The following is a 25,979-nucleotide window of genomic DNA, read 5'->3' as shown; positions in this document are numbered from 1 at the left end:
TTTTTGCATGAATTAACTCAAATGAGATGACTTTAATTAAAGACAAAAGATTATCACCTGCTGTACTATTCTTTGTTCCAGCACATCTGATGTCACCTGTATATGAATTGTTCCTGCCACAACACTGGCTGAATGACGCCAAAAATGAGGGTCTCGGTATGATATTAATCCTTCAATTTTCTGTATCTGTCAAATAAAAGGAGAGATGATGTAAATGGACTTAAAAAGCTGATTTACTTAACAGAAAGCAAACTTTTTGGTCCAAGAAACCACTATTAAGCTGATTTTAGTAAAAAGATAATAAGGAGAGCAAAGAAGTAAGAAAAGAAAGGGATAACTTATTTGAAGTAAAGGTGCCTAAAATATTTTGAAATGGGAATGATGTCAGGGAAGACAGGTCTGAACAGGAAATGAATGGGGGTTACAGGTGTCTTTACACTCAATAGTTGCATACCCATTTTCACCTCTTTAAGAGGTACTGTGCCTTTTCTAAACACTGGATATTTTCAGTGGACTACCTGGTTTCCTCACATTTATACACACATTCATATATTAATGGTTACAGAAACATGTTCAAAAGATATCCTCTATGTTTAAAAATGAACTGATTAAGTAACAGATATTGCATATGTTGTAACACTACCTGCATTAAAAATGTATGACAGTATTTATCAACATGAAATAACTAAATGGGGAAAATTTTGCAAAGCAGTACAAAACAGTTTTTGCCATTTTTATTTTCAAAATAGCTTTTAAAATTTTTTTAAAGATTTTCTTTATTATTTATTTGAAAGAGAGAAGCAGACTCTCTCCTCTGAGCAGGGAAAAAAATGTGCTTTTCCATATTAAGATATTTTCAAGATGGGGTGCCTGGTTGGCTCAGTTGGCAGAACATGTGAGTTCAAGCTCCACACTAGTGGCAGAGAGTCCTTAAATAAAAACAAAGCAAAACAAAACAAAAATATTTTGAAGTTGGGGTGCCTGGGTGGCTCAGTGGGTTAAGCCTCTGCCTTTGGCTCAGGTCATGATTTCAGGGTCCTGGGATCGAGCCCCGCATCGGGCTCTCTGCTCGGCGGGGAGCCTGCTTCCTCCTCTCTCTCTGCCTGCCTCTCTGCCTACTTGTGATCTCTGTTTGTCAAATAAATAAAAAAAAAAAAAAATTTTTTTTTGAAGTTTTCCAAAATGGGCATATTTTTGAAATAAAACATTTTTTTTTCCTTTTAGTAGGATGTAGGTGAGAAAACTTCATGAATTTATGAAAACAGTGGGTTAAGATGTTATTTCTTAAATATTCAAGATACTGGGGCGCCTGGGTGGCTCAGTGGGTTAAGCCGCTGCCTTCGGCTCAGGTCATGATCTCAGGGTCCTGAGATCGAGCCCCGCGTCGGGCTCTCTGCTCAGCGGGGAGCCTGCTTCCTCCTCTCTCTCTGCCTGCCTCTCTGCCTGCTTGTGATCTCTCTGTCAAATAAATAAATAAAATATTAAAAAAAATATTCAAGATACTAACTTTTCATCAGCAGATCCTAATTTAACATGATATGGCAAGGGTGCCTGGGTGGCTCAGCTGGTTAAGCATCTGCCTTTGGCTCAGGTCATGATCCCGTGGTTCTAGGATTGAGTGCTATGTGGGGCTCCTTGCTCAGCGGGAGCCTGCTTGTCCTTCTCCCTCTGCCTGCTGCTACCCCTGCTTCTACTCTCTCTTTCAAATAAATAAATAAAAATATACCCCCCCCCCCGGTTTTTATTATTTGACAGAGAGAGAAAGAAAGCAGGAGAGGGAGAAGTGGACTCCCCGCTAAGCAGGGAGCCCAACGCAGGACCTGATCCCAGGACCATGAGACCACAACCTGAGCTGAAGGCAGACGCTCAACCAACTAAGCCACCCAGGCACTCTAAGTAAATAAAAATCTTAAAAAAAAAAAAAAAAATTAAAAGAAGAAAGAAAAAGAACATGCAACTCTTCATTTTGGGGTTGTGAGTTTCAGGCCCATGTTGAGTGTAGAGATTACCTTAAAAAAAAAAAAAGTACCAAATTCTCTTTCTCAGGGTCATGAATTCAAGCCCATGTTGGTTGTAAAGCTTACTTGGAAAAAAAAAAAAAGAGGGATGCTTGTCTGTCTCAATCAGTAGAACCTGTGATCTCAGGATTGTGGGTTTGAGCCCCACGCTGGGCGTAGAGATTACTTAAAAAAATTTTATTTATTTTAGAGAGCAAGAGAGTGAGAGAGCGCACACACTAGTGGGGGGAGGGGCAGAGGGAGAGGGAGAGAGAATCTCAAGCAGATTCCCCAAGGAGTGCAGAGACTGATGCAGTGCTCAATCCCAGGACCCTTGAGATCATGACCTGAGCTGAAATCAAGAGTTGGAGGGTTAACCAACTGAGCCACCCAGGTGCCCCTTAAATATAAAGGTTTTTTTTTCCTCCCAATATTATTTATGTATTTATGTGTGTGAGAGAGAGAGAGTAAGAGAGAGCACAAGCAGGGAGGTGAGGGAGAAGCAGACTCCCCTGCTGAGCAAAGAGCTTGATGTGGGACTCGATCATGGGGTTCTGGGAAATCCCAGGACCCTGGGATCATGACCTGAGCTGAAAGCAGATCCAGGTGCCCCTTACATATAAAACCTTAAAAAAAAAAATATGGCAGACCACAACCTGAAAAATATTTATTTTGTATTTATTTTTTCTATGAATTGCTGGTTTATATTCTTAGTCCATTTTCCTGCAAGTCTTTTTCTTGATTTAAAAAATTATGGATAGGGGCGCCTGGGTGGCTCAGTGTTAAGGTTAAGCCTCTGCCTTTGGCTCAGGTCATGATTCCGGAGTCCTGGGATCGAGTCCCGCATCGGGCTCTCTGCTCGGCAAGGGGCCTGCTTCCCTCTCTCTCTGTCTGCCTCTCTGCCTATTTGTGATCTCTGTCAAATAAATAAATAAAATCTTAAAAAAAAATTATTATGGATAGTAAGTCTCTTCCTGTTTATATGTGCTGCAAATATTTTCTCCTCCTTTACCTTTTTTGTTTCTCAAGTTTTGTTTCTAGTCTTGTATTCAAAAATTTTTCCCCATTATGTTCAAAAGCTACTACAAGAGTTTTGAAAATTATATTTAATGTTTCAGAAGAAACCTGCTCAGATTTGTAGGTTCTTTATCTTTCCATTAAAAGATGGAAAAAAGGCATCCCTGCCATGCTTCATATTTGATCGGTTGCTTCTATATTAATGCATAAAAGCTTTGGAACACATTGGTCTCAAACAGGAGCAGTTCATGTCAGAAAAAAGTAGAATATGAGCTAATATTCAGTGTTCTATGTTCAGAATGCCTGAGAAAGCATTCTATTGCAAAAGTTTACTTAACAAAAAAGTTCATTATGAAAATGCACGACTTCATTTCATATTGTAGTAAAACAGGTACTTTGGAGAGGATACGTGGAAGCAGTTGATTTCTTCCAGAGTATGCACGCACTGTTTACACTTGTTCCAAGACTTGTAACATGATGACACCATTTCCTCATATTACCACCATTCTAGTATTGTTCTGTGGCCCACTAGTAGCCCATCTCCACACATTCATCTATCACAAGACTGACAAAAGGATCAAACCCTGCAACATTCCTTGGACGTGTCTGCCACCATTTAATTTCAGTGATAATTTCTGGTCCATAAATAGTTATAACTTGGGAGGGTGAACTTTACTCATGGTGTCTCCTGTGTGAGCTCAAAGATCTGTATTTCTTATTTGTTAATGGGGTCTTCTGTGGATGGGTAATTTTTACTTGCTCCAATCTGCAGATTATCTTCTTTCCTTTTGGCTTCTAGTTTTGTTTTCCTTTTTAAAAGATTTTATTTATTTATTTGAGAGAGAGAAATAGAGAGGAAGAGATAGCAAGAGACAGCACGAGCAGGAGGTGAGGGAGAAGCAGGCCCCCCACTGAGCAGGAAGCCAACATGGGGCTCGATCCCAAGACTCTGGGGATCATGACCTGAACTAAATGGAAATGCTTAACCGACTGGCCCACCCAGGTGCCGCAACCCTACGTTACCCTCCTCCACCATGTCGCTTTTTCTCTTTAAAGATTTTATTTTTTTGAGAGGGAGAAAGAGAAAGAAAGAGAAAGCGTGTGCATGAGTAGGGGTGGGGGTGGGGCCAACGGGAGAGGCAGACTCTCCCCTGAGCAGGAGGCCTGACAAGGGACTTGATGCCAGGACTCTGAAGACTGAAGGTTAAGGCAGACACTTAACCAAATGAGCCACCCAGGTGCCCACTGCCTTCTAGTTTCAATTCAAGCTTATTAAAAAAGGTTTTCTCTACATCTGTACAGAAATATACTAAAAATGTTCTTCTATTTTCTTGGAGTAGTTTTATTATTTTTTTTATCATTTACATAATTAGTCCATTGGAAATGTCTTTCTATTTGATGGTAAAGAGATAATAAAGCCTTCCTTTTCTACCAAGTGGAAATGTTAATTACGCCCATCGTTTCTCCCAACTGATTTGAAATGCCATTTTTTTTTTTAAAGATTTTATTTATTTATTTGACAGAGAGAGAGAGATCACAAGTAGGAAGAGTGGCAGGCAGAGAGAGGGGGGAGGCGGGCTCCCTGCTGAGCAGAGAGCCCGATGTGGGGCTGGATCCCAGGACCCTGGGATCATGACCTGAGCTGAAGGCAGAGGCTTTAACCCACTGAGCCACCCAGGCGCCCCTGAAATGCCATTTTTGCTACAAACTGAATTCCATAAATTCCTGGGTCTGTTTCTGGACAACCAATTTTTTAAAAATTGATTTATGTGTTTATTGCTGTGCAAGAACAAAACTGTTAGTTGTGTTAGTTAATTCTGTAACTTTATAATCACAGAATGGGATCCTATTAGTTAATTCTGTAGTTTTTACATCTTTGTTGTTTTTATTCTCAAGCATTAACTCTTCCAAATAAGTTTCTAAGTAATATTGGATTACCTATTCTCCCCCTAAACAAAAACAAACAAAAGAAAAGAATCTCAGGAAAGGCAACTGCACTGAGATTTAAATGCAAGAAATAGGACAACTTCACAATAGTTTCCCATCCAAGAAAAATCTCTCCATTTATTCACTCCCTATTTTCTTTTTCTTTTTTTTTTAAAAGATTTTATTTATTTATTTAACAGAGTGAGAGACAGAGAGAGATCACAAGTAGGCAGAGAGGCAGGCAGAGAGAGAGGGGGAAGCAGGCTCCCCACTGAGCAGAGAGCCCGATGTGATGCAGGGCTCCATCCCAGGACCCTGGAATCATGACCTGAGCTGAAGGCAGAGGCTTAACCCACTGAGCCACCCAGGCACCCCTCTCTTCTCTTCTTTTAAAGATTTCATGTATTTATTTGACAGAGATCACAAGTAGGCAGAGAGGCAAGCAGAGAGAGAGGAGGAAGCAGGCTCCCCTCTGAGCAGAGAGCCCGATGTGGGACTCGATCCCAGGACCTCAAGATCAGAACCTGAGCCAAAGACAGAGGCTTAACCCACTGAGCCACCCAGGCACCCCTCACTCCCTATTTTATATGTATGTTAGTTAGTTATGTATGTATGTATGTATGCATATATGTATGTATTTACTTTTGAAAGAGAGAAAGAGAGTGTGTGTGCGCACACACAAATGAGGGGTGGAAGGGACTAAGAATGTTAAGTAGCCTCCACATGGAGCCTGATGCAGGGCTCGACCTCACGACTCTCAGACGATGACCTGAGCCAAAATCAAGAGTCAGATGCTTAACCGACTAAACCTTTTTATGTCTTTTAAATAAAACTGTATTTTCTTAATTCATATTTTGCACATTTCTAGTTGAGTCAACTTACTCAATTTCAAATGCTATTTTATTTATTTATTATTATTATTACTTTTTCAAAGCTATTTTAAAAGGAAAAAATATAGTGAAGAAATTACACACAATACCTTTTCTAAAGCAAGATGTAGTTCTTTTTCATATTCTGGTGGCAGTCTCAAAAGTAGAACCTGACAGGCATCTTTAATCAGTGGAACAACACTGAGAAATATTAATATAGCAATAAAGAGAGAACACAGGGGATCAGCAATGAACCATCCAAACTGCTCTATAAGAACTGTGGATACAATCACACCAATACTGCCAAGTGTGTCTGCCAAAACATGTAGAAATACACCTACAAATAAAATATGAAAACATTAAAAATTAAAACACATCTCCATCTTTTATCCTTTTTATAAATATTACTGGGTACGTACTATGCACCTGATTCTGCTGGGGATAGTACTTAAAAAAAAAAAACCACCTCAAAAAACACGGTCACTGCTCTCAAAGAATTCACAGCACAGTGGTAAAAAGAGAAAGATAGAGGGAACTACAGCTCAGAGTGGTGAGTTTTATGATGGTGTGGTTTTCCTAGAAATCACATATAAGCCAAGTTCTGACAATACCCAAATTAAACAGTCACAATAAATAATTCAACACAGTAAATAATACTTCCCCTATATATTTTATAGTAAAATAAAAATTTCCTGGTTCTTTTGTAGTTAAAGTTCATGATGACATAGTATTTCCCTTCCAAATAATATTTATGCAAAAGTCACTATGAAAAGGACTCTATAATACAATTATCTGATTAAAATTGACATTTATGAAGAAATGTGAGCATTTTCTACAGCAGATGACTTCAGACATTTTTTTAAGCCACAGAGTGTTTTTCTAAAATAAAACTGTAACCAGAAGCCTAATATTTACTAAAAAAAGTGTCAATTCAGAACACAGTTGAAAAATAGGACAGTATTTGGCAAGGACTCACCCCTCATGTTAGCATTCATGCCTCTGCCTGCAGATCCGTGGCTGTGACCATGCCCATGGTCACTGTGTCCATGCATATGGTGGGAATGACTGTGATCAGATGAATGACAGCTTCCCTGAGAAGCTCCATGGTTATGGTTATGGGCATGGCTAAAGGCACAGATACCAATAAGGTTTACTATCAGCCCTCCAACTGAGACTGGCTAGTAAAAGGAGAAAAGAAAGCCTTTAAATTTGTAATTTAAAAAATGTATTTGTTATTTAAAAGCTACTGTATATCTAAATATGTTTTTCTATTTACAGTTTTCAAAGTATTTTTGCTAAAACTTAAGTTCAATAAGGATATCCAAAAATTTTTTTTTAATCTTTTTAAAAAAATTAACATATATTATTAGCCCCAGGGGTACAGGTCTGTGAATCACCAGGTTTACACACTTCACAGCACTCACCATAGCATATACCTTCCCCAATGTCCATAACCCCACCACCCTCTCCTTAACCCACTCCCTGAGGCAACCCTGTTTGTTTTGTGAGATTAAGAGTCTCTAACGGTTTGTCTCCCTCAAGGATATCCAAAATTTTTAAAAAGCAGATATTAGAATATTTTAGAAGAAACATTTTAACTTTCAAATAGCAAAGTTTTGACAAGTAGAGGAATTTGGACTTGCTTTAATCAATAAAGAACATGTACCTGATTCATGGTTTATGAATAAGTTATGCTAGAGTTTTGTTTCATTTAAACAGAGCTTGAAAGTACTGCTTACTAGAGCAAGTATGCACTCTAGCTAAAATCTTGTTTATATTACCAGATGAATTTCAGTTTGTAAGGCAATGATTATAATTTACTAACTAGTGGATTCCAAATATATATAACCTTATTGTGTTTTTTAAAACCTAGTAAAATTTCCCAAAGTGAAAAAAAGGTATAATGGAAAAACAAACATGTATAGTAATCTTTCACTTTTTTTTTTTTAAAGAAGTGAATGCAATTATCTTGATTTAATAATGCCACATAACACCCTAAAGGATAAACAAAGTTACCCTTTATTATCCTCTCTTATAAAATGATTTTGGATGTTCAGGGTATTACTTAATTTACCACACATTACAATTTCTCCTTTAGAGAAATCCACTTGATTTATAAAAAGAATATATAAAAATAATGGGGACAGATAATTCAAATTAATCTCCAAAGATTGTAAGACAAGAGATTCACTTTAGTAAACATGTATGGAAATTATACACTTCTTAATGAGGCTCAGACCATTTATCTGTCAGATTTTTAAAATTTTAGTTAGCTTTATGAACTTGAAAATGGTTCTTAAATTTTGAATAAAATCAAATATTACATACAGAGACTCCATCATCTCAAATATTTCTCCTCTAATGATAAATGCTTCATTTGTATAGATTTCATCAGAAAAAATAATGTAGAAGGTTTAAGCATGTAACCCCCCAAAATTAGTCAATGAGAGAATGGTGTACTTTCTATGCACATACTAAAATACGTACATAAACACCTTTTAAAACCAGCAATAGTATCACATTATAATGCTTTGGAATTTTTTTAACTTAGTATAGTTTATAAGTATTTCTCATGCCAGTGTATATAGATATGCCTCATTCTTTTTATTGGCTATACAGTAACCTATGAATGACAGCTTTATTTCTTTATTTAACTAGTCTTTTCCTTGGTGGACATTTTTTTGTCACCATTATGAGCAAAGGCACAAGGAATCATGCACCTTTACACATCTGTGCAAATAAGTTTTGCAAAAATTTCTGTAATATTAAAGGTCAAAAGATATAAGCATTTAAAATTCAAAATATATTTCTAAACTGTAATCAAAGCATTTTATTAATATATGCTTCCAGCAACCAGATTCATAACTGCTTATAGTCATACAACAATTAATTGCTGATTTCCTACTATAAGCCAGGTGCTAGTTTAAGTGTTAATGAGAGAAAATTCAGGTCCTAAAGATACTTCACTTATATCTTTAATTGTGGAAGAAAGACAAAGGGTTATAAATCAATGTTGCTATAAAAAAAAAAAAGCAAGATATAACAGGAATACTAAGAAAGGGAAATCTACAAAAAAGTCTTTGAAGAGGGATATATTTTTTAAAGATTTTATTTATTTGACAGAGACAGAGCGAGAGAGGGACCACAAGCAGGGGGAGTGGGAGAGGGAGAAGCAGGCTTCCTGTGGAGTAGGGAGCCTGTTGCAGGGCTCGATCCTAGGACTCTGGGATCATGACCTGAGCCGAAGGTAGATGCTTAATGACTGAGCCACACAGGCACCCTGAAAAGAGGGATTAAGGGAAAATATCTCACTGGAAGAGACATATCAACAAAGTCCTGACAAAGGCTGGAAGGCAGATGTGAGGGAAGGGTATGTCAACTACAAGAAATAGCATATGCAACGGTTTGAAGGTCCAGGGAGAACATTATAAACTACTACAGCAGTAGTACAATCAACAAAGTAAAGCCTTTAAAATGATAGTATTTTTCTGATTCTATCTCTAACATTTTGCAAATTTCCTCAGGTATCTATAAAGCACATCTTTTTTTTTAAAAAATGAGTTTACTTTTATTTATTTATTTTTAGATTTTTAATTTCTTTTTGACAGAGAGAGACACAGCCAGAGAAAACACAAACAAGTAGAATGGCAGAGGGAGAAGGAGGCTTCCTGCAGAGCAGGGAGCCCCACGCAGGGCTCAATCCCTGACCCAACCCAAAGGCAGATGCTCAACGACTGAGCCACCCAGGTACCCCTATAAAGCACATCTTCACAGAAAAACATTTAGTAAGTCAGAAAGAAATCTTAGGTTTTAGACTGTCATATAATATTCTAACTAAAATATCAGCGAAAAGGATTAATTTCTGAGTCAGCGGCGTAAATACAAAGACAATATAAGAAATTATGTTAATTTAGGGGTGCCTGGGTGGCTCAGTGGGTTAAGCCTCTGCCTTCAGCTCGGGTCGTGATCTCGGGGTCCTGGGATCGAGTCCCATGTCGGGCTCTTTGCTCAGCGGGGAGCCTGCTTTCCCTCTCTCTGTCTGCCTCTCTACTTGTGATCTCTCTCTCTGTCAAATAAATAAATAAAAATCTTGGGCACCTGGGTGGCTCAGTGGGTTAAAGTCTCTGCCTTCGGCTCAGGTCATGATCTGATCAGGGTCCTGGGATTGAGCCCCGCATCAGGCTCTCTGCTCAGCAGGGAGCCTGCTTCCTCCTCTCTGCCTGCTTCTCTGCCTACTTGTGATCTGTCTGTCAAATAAATAAATAAAATCTTAAAAAAAAAAAGAAAAAAATAAAATCTTAAAAAAAAAGAAATTATGTTAATTTAAATTAAAAAATAAAATAAAAAGCTTCCTAGATCAGTAACTACAAATAAACTTCAGCATGGAAAAGACTGTACGGGGTATGAATAGAAATCCAAACAGGAAAATAAAGACTTACTGTTAACATATGTGTGTCTAATTCCGGAGGATCAATTAATCTAGCCACTGACTCCATAAACACAAAAAAGGCTATTACCATTAGAAAAAGTCCATTAATAAATCCAGAGAGAATTTCTATTCGGCCATACCTAAAAATGTAGAATATATTTTTAGAAAAGGATAATGACAAATATTTTTAAAGTATAAACATTATGTTAAAAAAGAGGATATAAATCCTCTTTTCAACTACGTACATAAATAATATGATCACACAATTTCCAAGATTTTAAATACCATACTAATGCTGGAAGAGTCTTTCTGTCCTTAAGTTTGTTGCAATTATAAATATATATATTTTTATAAATACAAATATTTATCAAAGTCCTTCAACGTTTCCCCTTACACAAAGCCTTTCTTAGCAAGAAGTTCCTTCTCTCCTTTTAATGGGCTCTCCCTTGATGGGCTCTGTACCTGTCATAACATATAGACTGCTTTGTACCAAAATTATTTGTATTTTTGGCTCACCTATCTTTCACAATGTTAACAGTTGAAAGAGCTGAATTTATCAATCTATTCAGGGTAGGTCTTACCAAAATTCTTTGTACAAATCAAGGATTCTAATATTTGTTGAACTGAATTGTTGATGAAAGGGAATTTCATGCATAGCCTCTTCAAATTCTGAATACTCTTTCTAATGGCAAAGATACAAATGACCATGCACATTCCACTGTCTCAAATAAACTGTTAGGCACAGAGCTCAAAATCTAACTGATTTTCTGTTCTCTCCATACAAGAGGAATTAGAGGATATAACCTGGAGCTTACTGCCATTTACTTGTTTATCATATGCTTGGTTTATTTCCTCATATCTAATTCAATTTAAAGAAAACTAAAGCTCTGAAAAATTACTTGTATTAAAGTAATTAAAAATTACTTGTATTTAATTACTTGTATTAAGAGTAATAAAATTTTATTCCCTAAGATGGAATTTGCCCTTAGATTTTTCCATTGTATTATATCATCTTGATGGTCAGTGTACCTACCCATAGGAAAAAATCCGAGTTGCTTTCCATCTACTCATCAGGGCTGCAAAAAGCCCCATGACCAAAGCAGAGCAGTCAAAGAGCATGTGAAATCCATCTGAGATCAGACCCAGACTATTGGTCAACACACCATAGAATAACTCAACAAAGGTAAAAAGCTAAAAAATTAAAGAAAAACAGGGGAGGAATATGTTAGGAAATACTGTCTCAAGAGATTTAACAGAACTTAATCATGAGAATTTTAACCCTTTAGTTAAAAAAAACTTCTTAAAGGGGCGCCTGGGTGGCTCAGTGGGTTAAGCCGCTGCCTTCGGCTCAGGTCATGATCTCAGGGTCCTGGGATCGAGTCCCGCATCGGGCTCTCTGCTCAGCAGGGAGCCTGCTTCCCTCTCTCTCTCTCTCTCTGCCTGCCTCTCTGTCTACTTGTTATCTCTCTCTCTGTCAAATAAATAAATAAAATCTTTAAAAAAAAAAAACAAAAAACAAAACTTCTTAAAGATTTTTTTATTTGACACAGAGAGAGAGAGAGAGAGAGAGAGAGAGAGAGGGAGCAAGTGAGCACGAGCAGGGGAGCAACAGGCAGAGAACGAGGGAGAAGCAGACTCCCCTCAGAGCAAGGAGCCCAGGTGCATAGCTCAATCCCAGGACTCTGAGATCGTGACCTGAGCGGTAGGCAGGGGCTTAACCCACTGAGCCACCTTTTATTATGCAAACCTTTCTTAAAGATATAACTGCCACTTTATTTCATTTCATATAAACTGTAAGACGGGACACTTGGGTGGCTCAGTTGGTTAAGCATCTGCCTTTGGCTCAGGTCACGATCCTAGGGTCCTGGGATCAAGTCCTTCATTCAGCTCCTTGCTCAGTGGGGAGCCTGCTTTTTTCCTGCCTGCTCTGCTTTCCACTACCCCAGTTTGTGCACGCTCTCTCTCAGACAAATAAATAAATCTTAAAAAGAAAACAACAAACAACTGTAAGATACTATACTATATCAGATAGTTCATCTTATAAATTATTGAAATAGAGATAGTGTCATTCATGTCTGTAGAACTTAATACACTAGGCTATAAAATGTTAGCAATCTCGCGGGGGGGGGGGGCGCCTGGGTGGCTCAGTGGGTTAAGTCTCTGCCTTCGGTCATGATCCCAGGGTCCTGGGATTGAGTCCCGAATCGGGCTCCTTCTGTAGCAAGAAGCCTGCTTCTCTCTCTGCCACTCTGCCTGCTTGTGCTCTCTCTCTGACAAATAAATAAATAAAATCTTAAAAAAAAAAAATAAAATAGCACACTAAACTAATGCATCTAAAATGCCTCAGAAAGGGTTTGCTTAAGTAGTCTGAATATGATCCTGTAATCTTCCAAATGTAGCTTTTAGGAAATGTCACAAATATATAAAAATCTTACCAGATTCAAACACAAGAAGTAAAAGATCTGCCTAGAGTCATTCTCCTCAAGAATTTGTTTTAGTGATTCCTTAATAAATCTGGGAATCGATTGGGAGCTATGCTGGAAAGCATCACCCATGAAATTATAAAGAGGTGTTCCTTCAGGAGAATATCCAATTAGGGTGCCTTTCTGTCCTCTCTTGGAAGGAGATGATAAGATGTTGGCAGCTTTTAAAAAAGGGAAAACAATAACATTAAAAATGTTTTGAAAGTTTAAGCTACCAAAACCAACATGGCATCTGTCGGCACTAAATGCAAGCCCTGAACAAATTCCCAAACTAAGTAAACAATTTCAACATCAGAATCCATGAGATGAAATTTCCTAAGGGGAAAAATGCTCACACAAAATGAAGAATATAGCGCTCACTACCACTCCTCCAGACAGGACATGTTCAGTGCTTTCCTGGTGTGCTGCTTTGTTCATAGCTCGAAGCTGGTCTGTTATTGGATGTGTCCAAAAATTTCCAAAAAGTAGAGCACTAATAAAAATGGGAAAGGATCCATAGCGGGCACATTTGGAAACTTCCATTTTGACTGAACAAATGGAATCGACATAGAAATCCAGGATCATGACAAAAAAGATAACTGTTGTGAAAGGCATTATGAGAGAAAACCAAGACTCGACTTTACTCTAGAAATTAAAAAAAAAAAAAAAATTATTAGTACTGCACTGGAATAAAGTTCATGTCTTATGCTTTAGTTAATCCCTTTATATTTAAACAAATATTCTAACTCAGTATGATTCATAAAATGCTAAGAGCTGTAAAATATTGGTATATTTCCCAGTAACCCCCAAAGTATTAAAAATAAAAGTGCTATGGTTTAATGATTATATAAATTCTAGGTGACCCACAATCCTTGTCTGTAACACACAGTAACTATTAAACAGGTTCTTCAGCGTCTCGGTGGCTCAGTTGGTTAGGCGTCCGACTTGTGATTTCTGCTCAGGTCATGATCTCAGGGTTGTGGGATCAAGCCCTGCAACAGGCTCAGCGTGGAGTCTGCTTGTCCCTTTCCCTCTGCTCCTCCCCCAGATCACCCATTCTCTCTAAAATAAATACATATTCTTTAATTGATTCCTTTGGGCCACACGAATGGGATGAATATATAAATGTAATAGTACCTGATTTGTATTTTCTATAAACAGTAAAATTTACCCAAAAATTTTTCCAAAAATTGTCATAAAAAGCAATGATAATTTAAGATACTTGCAAGCTCAAAGCGAAATAAAATACAATGTACTGAACTAAAACTTTTAAGTTAAGAGCAAATCATTTTACTTATTACCAATAAATTCCTACTCTTACCTCAGTTGTCACAGAAAGAACAATGACCCATGGGCACAAGAGAAGCACAGAAACAAGATGGGATAAAGCTTGAAGACGTTTGGCTCCACCAACATCTATAGAGAGTTTTCTGGAAGCTGTATGAAAACCAACTTTACAACACAAAGCCAGTACTAGCAACAATACTCCACCCTATGAGTAAAATTAGATAAGTTTCATTAGAAACACACAATCCAATGCTCAATCCTTAAATACATAATATTTGAAGAAATGGAGCTATTAATGTTTCTCTTCCATACCCCACATTACTGAACTACTTAAATGTCAGGCAGTACTGTAAATTACTGGAACTTATTTCAAAGTGCACTTTTAAAGTTATAGTTGTTCTACTTTTTTACAATCTCTTGATCACATTAGGAACAAAGAAAAGAACATACCTTGTGATCTGCCACACCTAAGAAGGCAATGGCTGTGTAAAGCATGTGAGTTAGAGCACTGTCATGATGTCCTTCAGCTAAGTGAGTTGCAGTAAAGGAAAAAAAATAATCCCAAATATTACTCCTTGAATCCTTAAGTCCTCCTAAAATTTTAGCTACATTATTTTAGGCTGACAATAGACTAATGTGGGGGCCCCAAACCTGACTACTTGCCAACAGTTTATTGCCCTTAAAAACAAAAAAATTAAAAATTTAATTTAGGGAAATGATTTACAAATTGGAATGGCCTATATTTCTTTTGTTGTCTCCAAAACAATTAGAATAGCCCTTGAGAAATAGTTGTTAAATTTTAGAAGTCAGCCTCCAAAAGTACATGCATGTATAATGTAGGTACGACAAAAGGACAAGATCAAGAAACTTCTTGGACCACTACTGTCATGAAATTAAGGTTGTTCTTTCAGAGTATGTCAAATCAGTCCTAAATCCGTTTCTAAATCACTAACCACATAAACCTCAGTAAAGCAAGTAGCAAGCAGAAAGGGGCATGGGTGGCATATCACAAGCAACCTGCTCTGCAAAGTCATACCACTCTCTTTCATTGTAACAAAGTAAACTGTTACTAGTTAAATGACAGGCTTTATGACAGTATCAGTAACCAGAAGAATCAAAACTGGTATTCTAAGGTCAGCTGAATGGAGTGGGCAAAGGTGTATGGACAGGGAAGAACAAGGCATGTCTGTTTGTAGAGGAAAATGAGTATACATACTTGACTGGAAAGCTGGGGTTACAGAGTAGTGGAAGCTAGACTAGAAATAACAGTTTAGAGCAAGAGAGTGATTACTAGGTGAAAGAACTCAGCTTTTTCTTTCAGGCAAGAAGATGTCAAAGATTTTTCATTAACTTTCAAAAAAGTTTATACTTAATAATTGCAACTGACTTCTAAATTGAGCATTTAAATCATTAAATTTGTTACAAGGGAACCAACAGAGTGATTTTGTTGACAAGTAAAAAAAAAATTTTTTTTAAGCACTAGGATATTCTAAAATAGTCTTTCACTGTCCCTGTAGAAGATATTGATGGAAATGCTATAAAATACTTAATTTAGAATAAATTTACTCATTATTTGAATACCTACATTAACCTATGGAAGTTTCATTCATGACAGATTTTATTTTTTTATTTTTATTTTTTCATGACTGACTTTAATTCAATCCTCCTTCTTGTCCCATTCTGCCAGTCTTCTATTTTTCCGCAAGACTAAATTATTTCAATCTATTGTAAAAGGATACGATGTTCAGCCATTTTAGCCATGAGATCATCATTGTCGAAAAGCAATAGGCAGATTACAGCAATAATGAAAAAAGCAGCCCCTCTTGTCTGAAAATGAAGAAAATGTTAGCAAGGATGGCTATTTTAAGAGTTGATGTTTAAGACCATGATTATACAAATGTTAAAGAAAAATTATTTTCCAAATAAATATTTAAAGAAAAAATAACATCTCACATTAAAGTCCTTCTACTATATAATATAAATTTGCAGTATTTTTTTTGAAAGATTTTATTTGTTATTATTTATTTGACAGAGAGAGAGAAAGAGAGCGTGAGCATACAAGCAGGGGGAGCAGCAGAGGGAGAGAGAGAGGCCGGCTCTCCACTGAGTAGGGAGCCCGATGTGGGGCTTGATCCTGGGACCCTGGATCATGACCTGAGCTGAAGGCAGACGCTTAACAGACTGAGCCACCCAGGCGCCCCTAAATTTGCAGTATTAACAGTAACATAAACAAGTAAAGAGCTCCAACAAATTCTGCAGGATATTTTGAAGGCATTTAAGACACATAGGAACGACAACCTGAACTGTTTCCTTGCTAAGAGGGCTAGCTGTGTTACCGTGCACAAACTATTAGTGTTTGCAGAATTAATTTTCCTAAATGTTACTTTGCTTCTGGTTGAAAAGCCCAAGCAGCTACAGAATAATTAGTAGGAACTTATTTTATTCTACAACATGTAAGTGATAGAGAAGACAGTTAATTTACAATAGTATCAATACTCTAGTTACCACTCTTCTAGGGAAAAAGAACAAGAGGCACATTAGGAAAATTAACAAGTCATTTCTCATATCCAGCAAAAGTGTAGAGCATTTAAAAGCTGATGATTCTTTTTTTATAAGTTTATGTTCTCATCTCAGGAAAGGATTTTGACAAAAGAAAATTAGGAAGAACATACTGCCTAGTTTATGCAAATACTTCAGAATGTTGGGTATAAAAGCCATCTGAATAGCATTATGATACATTCTGTATTTATAAATTTACAAGTATAAAACAAAACAAAACAAAACAAATTTACAAGTATACTGCCACACATTTTCATTAAATAAAAGTTAAAATTTAAAGTGAGAATCCTATTTTATTCATGAACATGATTACCACTACACTTGATAAATTCTTTGTTAGTGTGGTAGATGGGTATCTTGACAAATGTCAGTATACATAAACCACACAATTTTAAATTTCATAATTTTCATTAAATTAGAATATGACAATATCAACAACAGCCAGGATAGAATTTAATTTTTTGTTAAAGAGGGCAACTGAGAATTTTGTAGGGCTTCAGTCATAACTAAGAAAAAAACACATGTGGGACGTCTGGGTGGCTCAGTTGGTTGAGCAGCTGCCTTCGGCCCAGGTCATGATCCCAGCGTCCTGCGATCGAGTCCCACATCAGACTCCTTGCTTGGCAGGGAGCCTGCTTCTCCCTCTGCCTCTGCCTGCCATTCTGTCTGCCTGTGCTTGCTCTCTCTCCCTCTCTTGCTCTGACAAATAAATAAATAAAATCTTTAAAAAAAGAAAAAAACACATGCTATGTTCCTGGTTAGACGCCCAGATTCATTATAGACACTAATGGCATGATGTGTACGATTCATATTCTCATTTCTGAGTATTAGGGCAGCAAAATTTTTTATTTTTACTTATAATTATATTCTTAAAAGATTTATTTATTTGAGAGAAAGGTGGGGAGGGTCAGAGGAAGAGGGAGAGAGTGTCAAGCAGACTCCACACTGAATGAACAAGGAGCCTACACAGGGCTCAGTCTCACAACCCTGATATCATGACCTACACTGAAACCAACAGTCGATGCTTAACCGACTGCGCCAGCCAGGGGCTACCCAGTTTTTTTTTTGTTTTTTTTTTTAATGTTTTAAAGTCATTTGTATTTCTTTTGTGAGTTGTCTTTCTCTGCCCTTGGCTCATTTTTATTGAGGGTCTTACGCATTTTTCTTAACTGACTTTACTAACTTATATTTTGAAAGGAACCTAAAACTTTTATTAGTGATAGTTTTCTGTTGTTGTTGTTTGCACGATTTCTGTTACACAGAAACTTAAAATTGCCATGAAGTCAAATTACTGAGTTTTCCCATTGTGAGTTTTCCCACTGCTTTATTATTTTTTATTAGAAAAAAAATTTTTTTTAAAGATTTTATTTATTTGACAGACAGATCACAAGTGGGCTAAAAGCAGGCAGAGAGAGAGGGGGAAGCAGGCTCCCCGCTGAGCAGAGAGCCCGATGTGGGGCTCGATCCCAGGACCCTGAGATCATGACCTGAGCCGAAGGCAGAGGCTTTAACCCACTGAGCTACCAGGTGCCCCTATTTTTAAAAAAATTTTTAAAAAGATTTTATTTATTTATATGACAGAGAGAGAGAGATCATAATTAGGCAGAGAGGCAGGTAGAGAGAGGGAAGCAGGCTCCCTGCTGAGCAGAGAGCCCGATGTGGGCCTCGATCCCAGGACCCTGAGATCATGACCTGAGCTGAAGGCAGAGACTTAAGCCACTGAGCCACCCAGGCACCCCTTCCCCACTGCTTTTATGCTCAGAAAGTTCTTTGCTTGTAGTTAATTATCCATCTACATTTTATACTATACATGTATTGATGTTTTATATATTATACACATTTATGGCTGTTTATATTTTACATACTATAGTATATCACATTTACGTATAGCATTTTATACTATAATTATGTATTTATATGTATTTTACATATTATTATACTATATTAATATTACTGTATATTATATATTTTTATTGACAAAATACTTCAATCTACTTGACATTTATTTTGGAGTACTCTATGAGTGAGATGAAATAGTGGCATCTCCTTTAATATTAATTATCCCATTTGAAATCTACGGGTTAGGTGGTCTCTCTGCTCTACCTGGCATGTTACTTTGTTCACTTAATTTTATTCATCTGCCTCCATTACTTAGCCTCAACAGCTCCTTTTAGAACAGGGACTACTACATCTTATTTGTCTTTATTTCTCCTTTCCCCTATAACTGGGACAATGCACTATGCACAGCAAACTATCTAGTAAAAAAGAAATACTGTGGTGCCTGGGTGGCTCAGTTGATTAAGCAACTGCCTTCAGCTCAGGTCATGATCCCGGAGTTCCGGGATCGAGTCCCGCATCGGGCTCCTAGCTCCATGGGGAGTCTGCTTCTCCCTCTGACCTCCTCGCCTCTCATGCTCTCTCTCACTCTCTCTCTCTCAAATAAATAAATAAAATCATTAAAAAAAAAAAAAAAGAAATATGTAGATACAAAAATTTGGAATTGCAGACTCTTGACTCATTTACCAAAAAAGGATAATACTTAAATTACTTAAGATAAATAAGGCCTAGTTGGCAAAATGTTGGGTAAATATCCATCAGACTTTATAACAAGTGTTCATAAGTGTTTTCTAAAAATGATGTATAAGGGTTAAAAACGAGGTGGGCAAGAGACTTGGGTACAGCATGACAGAGATCTTTGTGATGAATCTGTTCAGTGTCTTGATAAGGTCTATGAATTATACCAATGTTAATTTCTTGGTTTTGATAGTGTAATTGAGTTGGGTAAGAAATTACCACTGAAACTGAGTGAAGGGCACTCTTGGTGCTATTTTTGCAACTTCCTATGGATATATGATGATTTCAGAATAAAAAGTAAAAAAAAAAAAAGTTTGTAAGAAAAAGTTAAAATAGCAGAAAAAGCCCCTCTATTCTTTTAAATGATGAAAGATTTTATTTAATTGGTTTGGATAATATTTCACATGCATAGCTTTCAATTTTCAAGTAACTAATAACAGAAAATTTTACCTTTGCTGGTCCTCCTCCAGAACTAGTGAACAAAACACTGAGTAGTGAGATGACAACAGTATCACTGTGTTCAAATAGCAGCAAAGTCCTATAAAAATACAACATTATCATTCACAAAATATATCTGATCTTCACCGAGAAGCATGAATTCAACTGCAGTAAGAGAAAATAAATATTTCTCCTTGATTTCGCAAAACACTGAGAAAAATAAATAGGGAAAATTGCTTTGGAATCATCTATCTTCTGGCCTTATCTACCCCAGAAAGGCTGAAACTAGGGTTAACTTGGCTAGTTCAGTTGGTAGAGCACCTCACTCCTGATCTTGGTGGTCAGTTCAAGTACCATGTTGGGCGTAGAGCCTACTTAATTTAATAAAAAAAAAGGAGGAAAAAAAGCTGAAATGGTATAACTTATAGGATTATATCACATCAGTTTCTTGTGTATGTGTACCAGGAAACACTTAGAAGGTTGCTCCTATCAGCTTTGTCTGCAGTAGCCCCAACCTAAATGTCACTGGTAAGAGAATAAATAATAAGGAATATGCCCATTCAACGGACTATTATACAACAATAAAAACGAATGAAATTCTATGAATATATTAAGAAACGCAGAATTGTACACCTTATTTTTTTATTAAGAGAATTTTTTTTTTAAAGATTTATTTATTTGACGAGAGAGACAGTAAGTGAGCACAAGCAGGGGGTGCAGCAGGCTCCCTGCTGAGCAAGGAGCTTGATGAGGGGCTCAATCCCAGGACCTGGGATCATGCTGAGCTGAAGGCAGATGCTTAACCCACTGAGCCACCCAGGCGCCCCTGAACTGTACACTTCAAATGTGGTATAGACTGCATATTTGAGTCCCCCTTAAATTCATGTTAAACCCAATCTCTAGTGTCATGGTGTTTGGAAGTGGGACTTTTGGGGTACATAGGTCATGAGGGTGGAACCCTCCCTCATGAATGAGATTAGAGTCCTCATCAAAAAGACCATAAGAGTATTCTCTTTGCCTGTTCTGCCATGTGAGGTTACTGAGAAAAGATAGCTGTCTATGAACCACGAAGTAGTCCCTCACCAGACAATCTGCCTCACCTTGATATTAGACTTCCCAGTCTCCAGAACTAAGAAATAAATCTATGTTGTTTAAAAGCCACCCAGTCTATGGGGCACCTGGGTTGCTCAGTTGGTTAAGCTTCTAATTCCTGATCTCATCTCAGATCATGATATCAGGGTCATGGGATTGAGCCTCACATCAGGCTCTACACTCAGTGGGGCGTCTGTTTCTCTCTCCCACTCTGTTCCTCACCCCACTCATGCATGCTCCTTATAAAATAAATAAATAAATCTTAAAAAAGAAAAAAAAAAGGTGCCACCCAGTCGACACAGTACTTCTGTTGTAACAGCCCAAATGGACTAAAATAAAAAGAATGAATGTTACAGTATATGAATCATATTTCAAAAAACTGCAATCAAATAAATGAACTATATATATACATCATATGCATCAATATGGGCAAGTCTCAAATATAACATTAAAGGAAAAAGTAGGGGCACCTGGGTGGCTCAGTGGGCTAAGCCTCTGCCTTCAGCTCGGGTCATGATCTCAGGGTCCTGGGGTCGAGCCCCACATCGGGCTCTCTGCTCAGCCTCTCTGCCTCTTGTGATCCCCCTCTCTCTCTGCCTGCCTCTCTGCCTACTTGTGATCTCTCTGTCAAATAAAAAATAAAATCTTAAAAATAAATAAATAGGAGGGGCGCCTGGGTGGCTCAGTGGGTTAAAGCCTCTGCCTTGGGCTCAGGTCATGATCCCAGGGTCCTGGGATCGAGTCCCGCATCGGGCTCTCTGCTCGGCGGGGACTATGCTTGGCGGGGAGCCTGCTTCCTCCTCTCTGTCTCTGCCTGCCTCTCTGCCTACTTGTGGTCTCTGCCTGTCAAATAAATAAATATTTGTAAAAATAAATAAATAAATAAATAGGAAAAGTATGCTGTAGAACATGCATGCAATGTAATTCTACTCATACAACGTAAACAACTTGCAAAGTTAAACATAAAAAAAGACACATGTGAAAAAAGATACATATGTGAAAAAACTATATAGAGAACTAAGAAAATGAAAAGCAAAACTTAAGGGGCGCCTGGGGGGCTCAGTCATTAAGCGTCTGCCATCAGCTCAGGTCATGATGCTGGGGTCCTGGGACAGAGCTCCAAAGAGTTGGGTTTTCCGCTCAGCAGGGAGCCTGCTTCTCCCTCTCCCACTCTCCCCTGCTTGTGTTCCCTCTCTGGTTGTCCCTCTCTCTGTCAAATAAATAAAATCTTTAAAAAAAAAGAAAAACAAAACTTAAGATGCTGATTGCACCCAAGGGTAGGGGGAGATGGGGACACAGTCAGGAGTGGCACACAGGGTTTCAAAGGTATTGGTAAGGTTTTATTTTGGGGGCTGGGTGCTAGATACATGAAAGTTCACTTTATTATTTTTTGAAGATTTATTTATTTATCTGAGGGGGAGAGAGAGAGAGAGAGAGAGGAGTGACCAAAAAGAGAGCTGCGGGGAGGGACAGAGGGAAACTCAAGAAGACATCCTGACTTTTTTTTGTTTTTTGTTTTAGAGAGGAAGAGGGAGAGACAGAGGGAGCCCAATGTGGGGCTCAATCCCACTACCCATGAGATTATGACCGGCCCCAAAACAGAGTTAGATGTTTAACTGGCTGAGCCACCCAGGTGCCCCCACTTTATTATTATTTAAATATTCTTATTCATATTTACTCTTCTATATATATGAAATATTAAAAAAGAAACCTGGTTGCCTGGGTAGCTCAGTTGTTAAGGATCTGCCTTTGGCTCTGGTCATGATTCCAGGGTCCTGGTATAGAGTCCCACATCGGGCTCCCTGCTCAGTGGGGAGACTGCTTCTCCCTCTGCCTGCCACTTCCCCTCCTTGTGCTTTCTTTCTCTCTCTCTCTCTCTGTGACAAATAAATAAATAAAATCTTTAAAAAAACCAAACCCCAAAAACTGAAAAACATTATCACCAGCCAGAACACTGGCTTACAGGATCTAAATATTAAGATTTTTTAGCTGCTCTTTTGAAAAATTATCATTTTTCCTCTTTACTAGAAAATCTGTAACACAGAACACAGGAGTGCTAACTTTAATTCTATTAATGACTGTGAGATAAAATTTAAGAAAATAAATGTATCAGTGGAGTAATACCAACCTAAAATAAGACAACCTATGGACCACAGGAATCCTTTTTTTTTTTTTTTTAAGATTTTATTAAAAAAAAACCAAACATTTTTTCTTTATTTGATGGAAACAGTGAGAGAGGGAACACAAACAGGGGGAGCTGGAGAGAGAGAGAAGCAGGCTTCCTGCAAAGCAGGGAACCTGATACAGGGCTTGATCTCAGGACCCCGGGATCATGACCTGAGCTGAAGGCAGACACTTAAGGACTGAGCCACCCAGGCACTTGAAGGAGTCTTTCTAATGAAGAAATTGCATGGGGCATCTGGGTGGCTCAGTTGGTTAGGTGTCCAACTCTTGATTTTGGCTCAGGTCATAGTCTCCAGGTTGTGAGGTGGAGCCCAGTGTAGCGCTCCCCGCTGGGTGGGGGGCCTGCTTAAAATTCTCTCTCTCCCTTTGCCCCTCCCTAAAAAAGAAAAAAAAATCCTCCAATTCCTTTTTTAGAGAGAGAGCGTGTACACACTCTTGCAAATGGGGATTGGGAGTAGAGGGAGGAGGACAGAGAGACAATCCCAAGCAGGCTCCACACTCAGCACAGAGCCTGATAAGGGCTCAATCTCATGACCTGAGCCAAAATCAAGAGTTGGACACTTAACTGACTGAGCCACCTAGGGACCCCGGCATGATGGCTGCTTTTGCTTATTAAATTAAATTTAATTAATTTATTTAAGAGAGAGAGTGCAAAAGCAGGGGAAGGAACAGAAGGAGAGGGACAAGCAGACTCCATGTTAAGCACAGAGCCCAGCGCAGCACTTAATCTTAGGAGCCTGAGATCATGGCTTGAGCCGAAAACCCAGGGGCCCTCAATGGTTTTCATAAAAGAATGAGAGGGGCAGTGTTGGCAGAGGAGCTGGTGGTAGTGACAGGTTGTAAGCAGGAAATATAAGTATAAATAAGAAGTCCAATAAGAATTTAACAATATTCTGCCTTTCTTCCCTACCTAACACACAGGGACAGTGATTTAATAACATACAGAACAAAATATAATTTAATGGAAAAGAAATTTTTTAAGAAAAGATTTTATTTATTTGAGAGAGAGAGAGAGAGAAAGAGAAAGAAAGAGTGAGATCACAAGCAAGGGGGAAGGGTAGAGTTAGAAGCAGTCTACCTGCTGAGCCAGTAGCCCAATGTGGGACTTGATCTCAGGACCCTAAGATCATGACCTGAGCTGAAGGAAGACACTCAACCAACTGAGCCACCCAGGTATCCCAAGATTTTTTAAAGATTTTATTTATTTATTTTAGAGAAAGCATATGCACAAGCAGGCAGAGCAGCAGGCAGAGGGAGTTGGAGAAGCAGGCTCCCAAGTAAGCAGAGAGCCTGACTCGGGGCTTGATCCCAGGACCCTGGCATCATGACCTGACCCAAAGGCAGACACATAACTGACTGAGCCACCCAGGTGCCCCAAAGATTTTCCTACTGATTGATTTCATTTACCATTTCAGATCTTTAAGTTTCTCAAATAATGTGCTAAAAGGGATCACCAATGGATGATAAAAATCACCTATGTTAAAAATTTTCTGAAACTGTTTGGACTCTTAACTAGTATAATATCACAACAGAACATGAACAATACATTTACAGTGTTCACCAAAAGATAGTCCACATATTAAACAGGTTCTGTCAGCACCCCCGCCATGTATAAATATTGAGTTGTAACCAATGCTATAGGAGTAAGAGAAGCATTTGTATATAACTTAACAAAAATACCTGACATAAAATATAATGGAATAAAACTAATATTCAAAATTAAGAAATACAAATAAACATTCAAAATATGCATTTTTTATTTACCTTAGTGGTCCACAAAGAGTGAGGCCAAAAAACCATAAGAGTGAAATGATACACCCAGCAACTGCATGTTTAAATATTTTGATCCACTATGAATGGAAACAAAAAGTTAAAAATTTTAGTCATATATGTTTTGCTAGTATCTCGAAATCTTAAATAAAATATACAAGGAAAGAAAATAATGGTAGCACTTAAATATTTTAAAGGCTAAATAATTACATTTTTATTTTTTTATTATTTTTTTAATGAAGATTTTAATTTATTTGACAGAGAGAGACAGAGCAAGAGAAGGAACACAAGCAGGGGGAATGGAAGACGGAGAAGCAGGCTTCCCGCTGAGCAGGGAGCCCAATGAGGGGCTTGATCCCAGGACCCCGGGATCATAACCTGAGCTGAAGGCAGATGGTTAACAACTAAGCCACCCAGGCACCCCAATAATTACATTTTTAAAAATAATCACATATTTTGAACTGAAATAGAAAATGTTAAGATCCCTTGACTAAATCTAGATTTGTAAGACAGTATTGTGTTTTCCATTTTCTATGTTCTTGTCTGTTGTTAGATCTTGAGATCTTTTTCTATAAAATATAAATTTGTGGGTTTTTTTCATTAGTTTCTCACTAGTTTGCTAGAACACGTAATGTTTTAGTCTTTAAATTCTTTTCCACCAGCTATTCGGAGCGTGAATTACTTGAAAAAAGGGAAAAAAGTTATGATGGGCATTAAAATATTAATCCTGTTTTTCAAAACATGCATGGTCTCTAAAACAGAGGTACATAAATTTGTCATTCTAATAAAAAGTCATGGCACAGGACTCTAAGTTGTTGCACAAAGTAAACATGTAGTAGGGTCTAACTATTGTCCAAAGAGGTAATAATATGAGAAGACAATACAGAATGCAGGAGATTTCTGGTATGCATCCTGAACCTCAGGTGCCTAAAGAAAATAATGATGATGATAAGGGTGACAGCTAATACGTATTATTTGCTGACTATATGCCAGGCACTATTTCAAGAACTTTATATGTATTAATTCATTTATTTCTCACAGTTCCATTAAAAGGTATTATTAACTCCATTTTACAGGTAAGAAAATTGAGGTAGAGAAAAATTAAGAAACTTGCTCCAAGTAAGAGTTCGTAAGGACGACAAACACAACATGAAATCTGGCTGACTCCAGAGGCTTCATTATTTTAAAAGATTTTATTTATTTATTTGTTAGAGAGAGAGAGAGAGAGAGCATGAGCACAGGCAGACAGAGTGGTAGGCAGAGGCAGAGGGAGAAGCAGGCTCCCTGCCGAGCAAGGAGCCCGATGTGGGACTCATCCCAGGACGCTGGGATCATGACCTGAGCCGAAGGCAGCCGCTTAACCAACTGAGCCACC

The 25,979-nt window shown here is 37.9% G+C and overlaps 1 protein-coding gene and 1 pseudogene across 2 annotated transcripts in view; both read right to left on the bottom strand.

The window, feature by feature from the left end:
- LOC111155318 (solute carrier family 30 member 5) overlaps window positions 1-25,979 on the bottom strand; it is a 39,313-nt gene that overhangs the window by 2,286 nt on the left and 11,048 nt on the right. Inside the window, exons 4-15 of one of the 2 annotated variants that reach the window (XM_022515461.1) lie at window positions 24,599-24,684; window positions 19,571-19,658; window positions 15,727-15,814; window positions 14,438-14,514; window positions 14,022-14,192; window positions 13,057-13,345; window positions 12,674-12,882; window positions 11,272-11,429; window positions 10,249-10,378; window positions 6,786-6,987; window positions 5,920-6,146; window positions 58-186 (exon numbers count right to left, since the gene is read on the bottom strand). In XM_022515461.1, coding sequence (XP_022371169.1) covers window positions 58-186; window positions 5,920-6,146; window positions 6,786-6,987; window positions 10,249-10,378; window positions 11,272-11,429; window positions 12,674-12,882; window positions 13,057-13,345; window positions 14,022-14,192; window positions 14,438-14,514; window positions 15,727-15,814; window positions 19,571-19,658; window positions 24,599-24,684 — 1,854 coding nt within the window. The remainder of the gene's footprint in view (window positions 1-57; window positions 187-5,919; window positions 6,147-6,785; window positions 6,988-10,248; window positions 10,379-11,271; window positions 11,430-12,673; window positions 12,883-13,056; window positions 13,346-14,021; window positions 14,193-14,437; window positions 14,515-15,726; window positions 15,815-19,570; window positions 19,659-24,598; window positions 24,685-25,979) is intronic. The other variant, XM_022515462.1, reaches the window with a different exon arrangement.
- LOC111155320 lies at window positions 3,464-3,694 on the bottom strand (annotated as a pseudogene).

Source organism: Enhydra lutris, unplaced genomic scaffold, assembly GCF_002288905.1.
Source record: "Enhydra lutris kenyoni isolate GAN:26980312 unplaced genomic scaffold, ASM228890v2 scaffoldscaffold40, whole genome shotgun sequence".
In the NCBI taxonomy this organism is placed as follows: domain Eukaryota; kingdom Metazoa; phylum Chordata; class Mammalia; order Carnivora; family Mustelidae; genus Enhydra; species Enhydra lutris.
The sequence above is the reverse complement of the archived record's forward strand: the minus strand, read 5'-3'. Positions and strand labels throughout refer to the sequence as shown.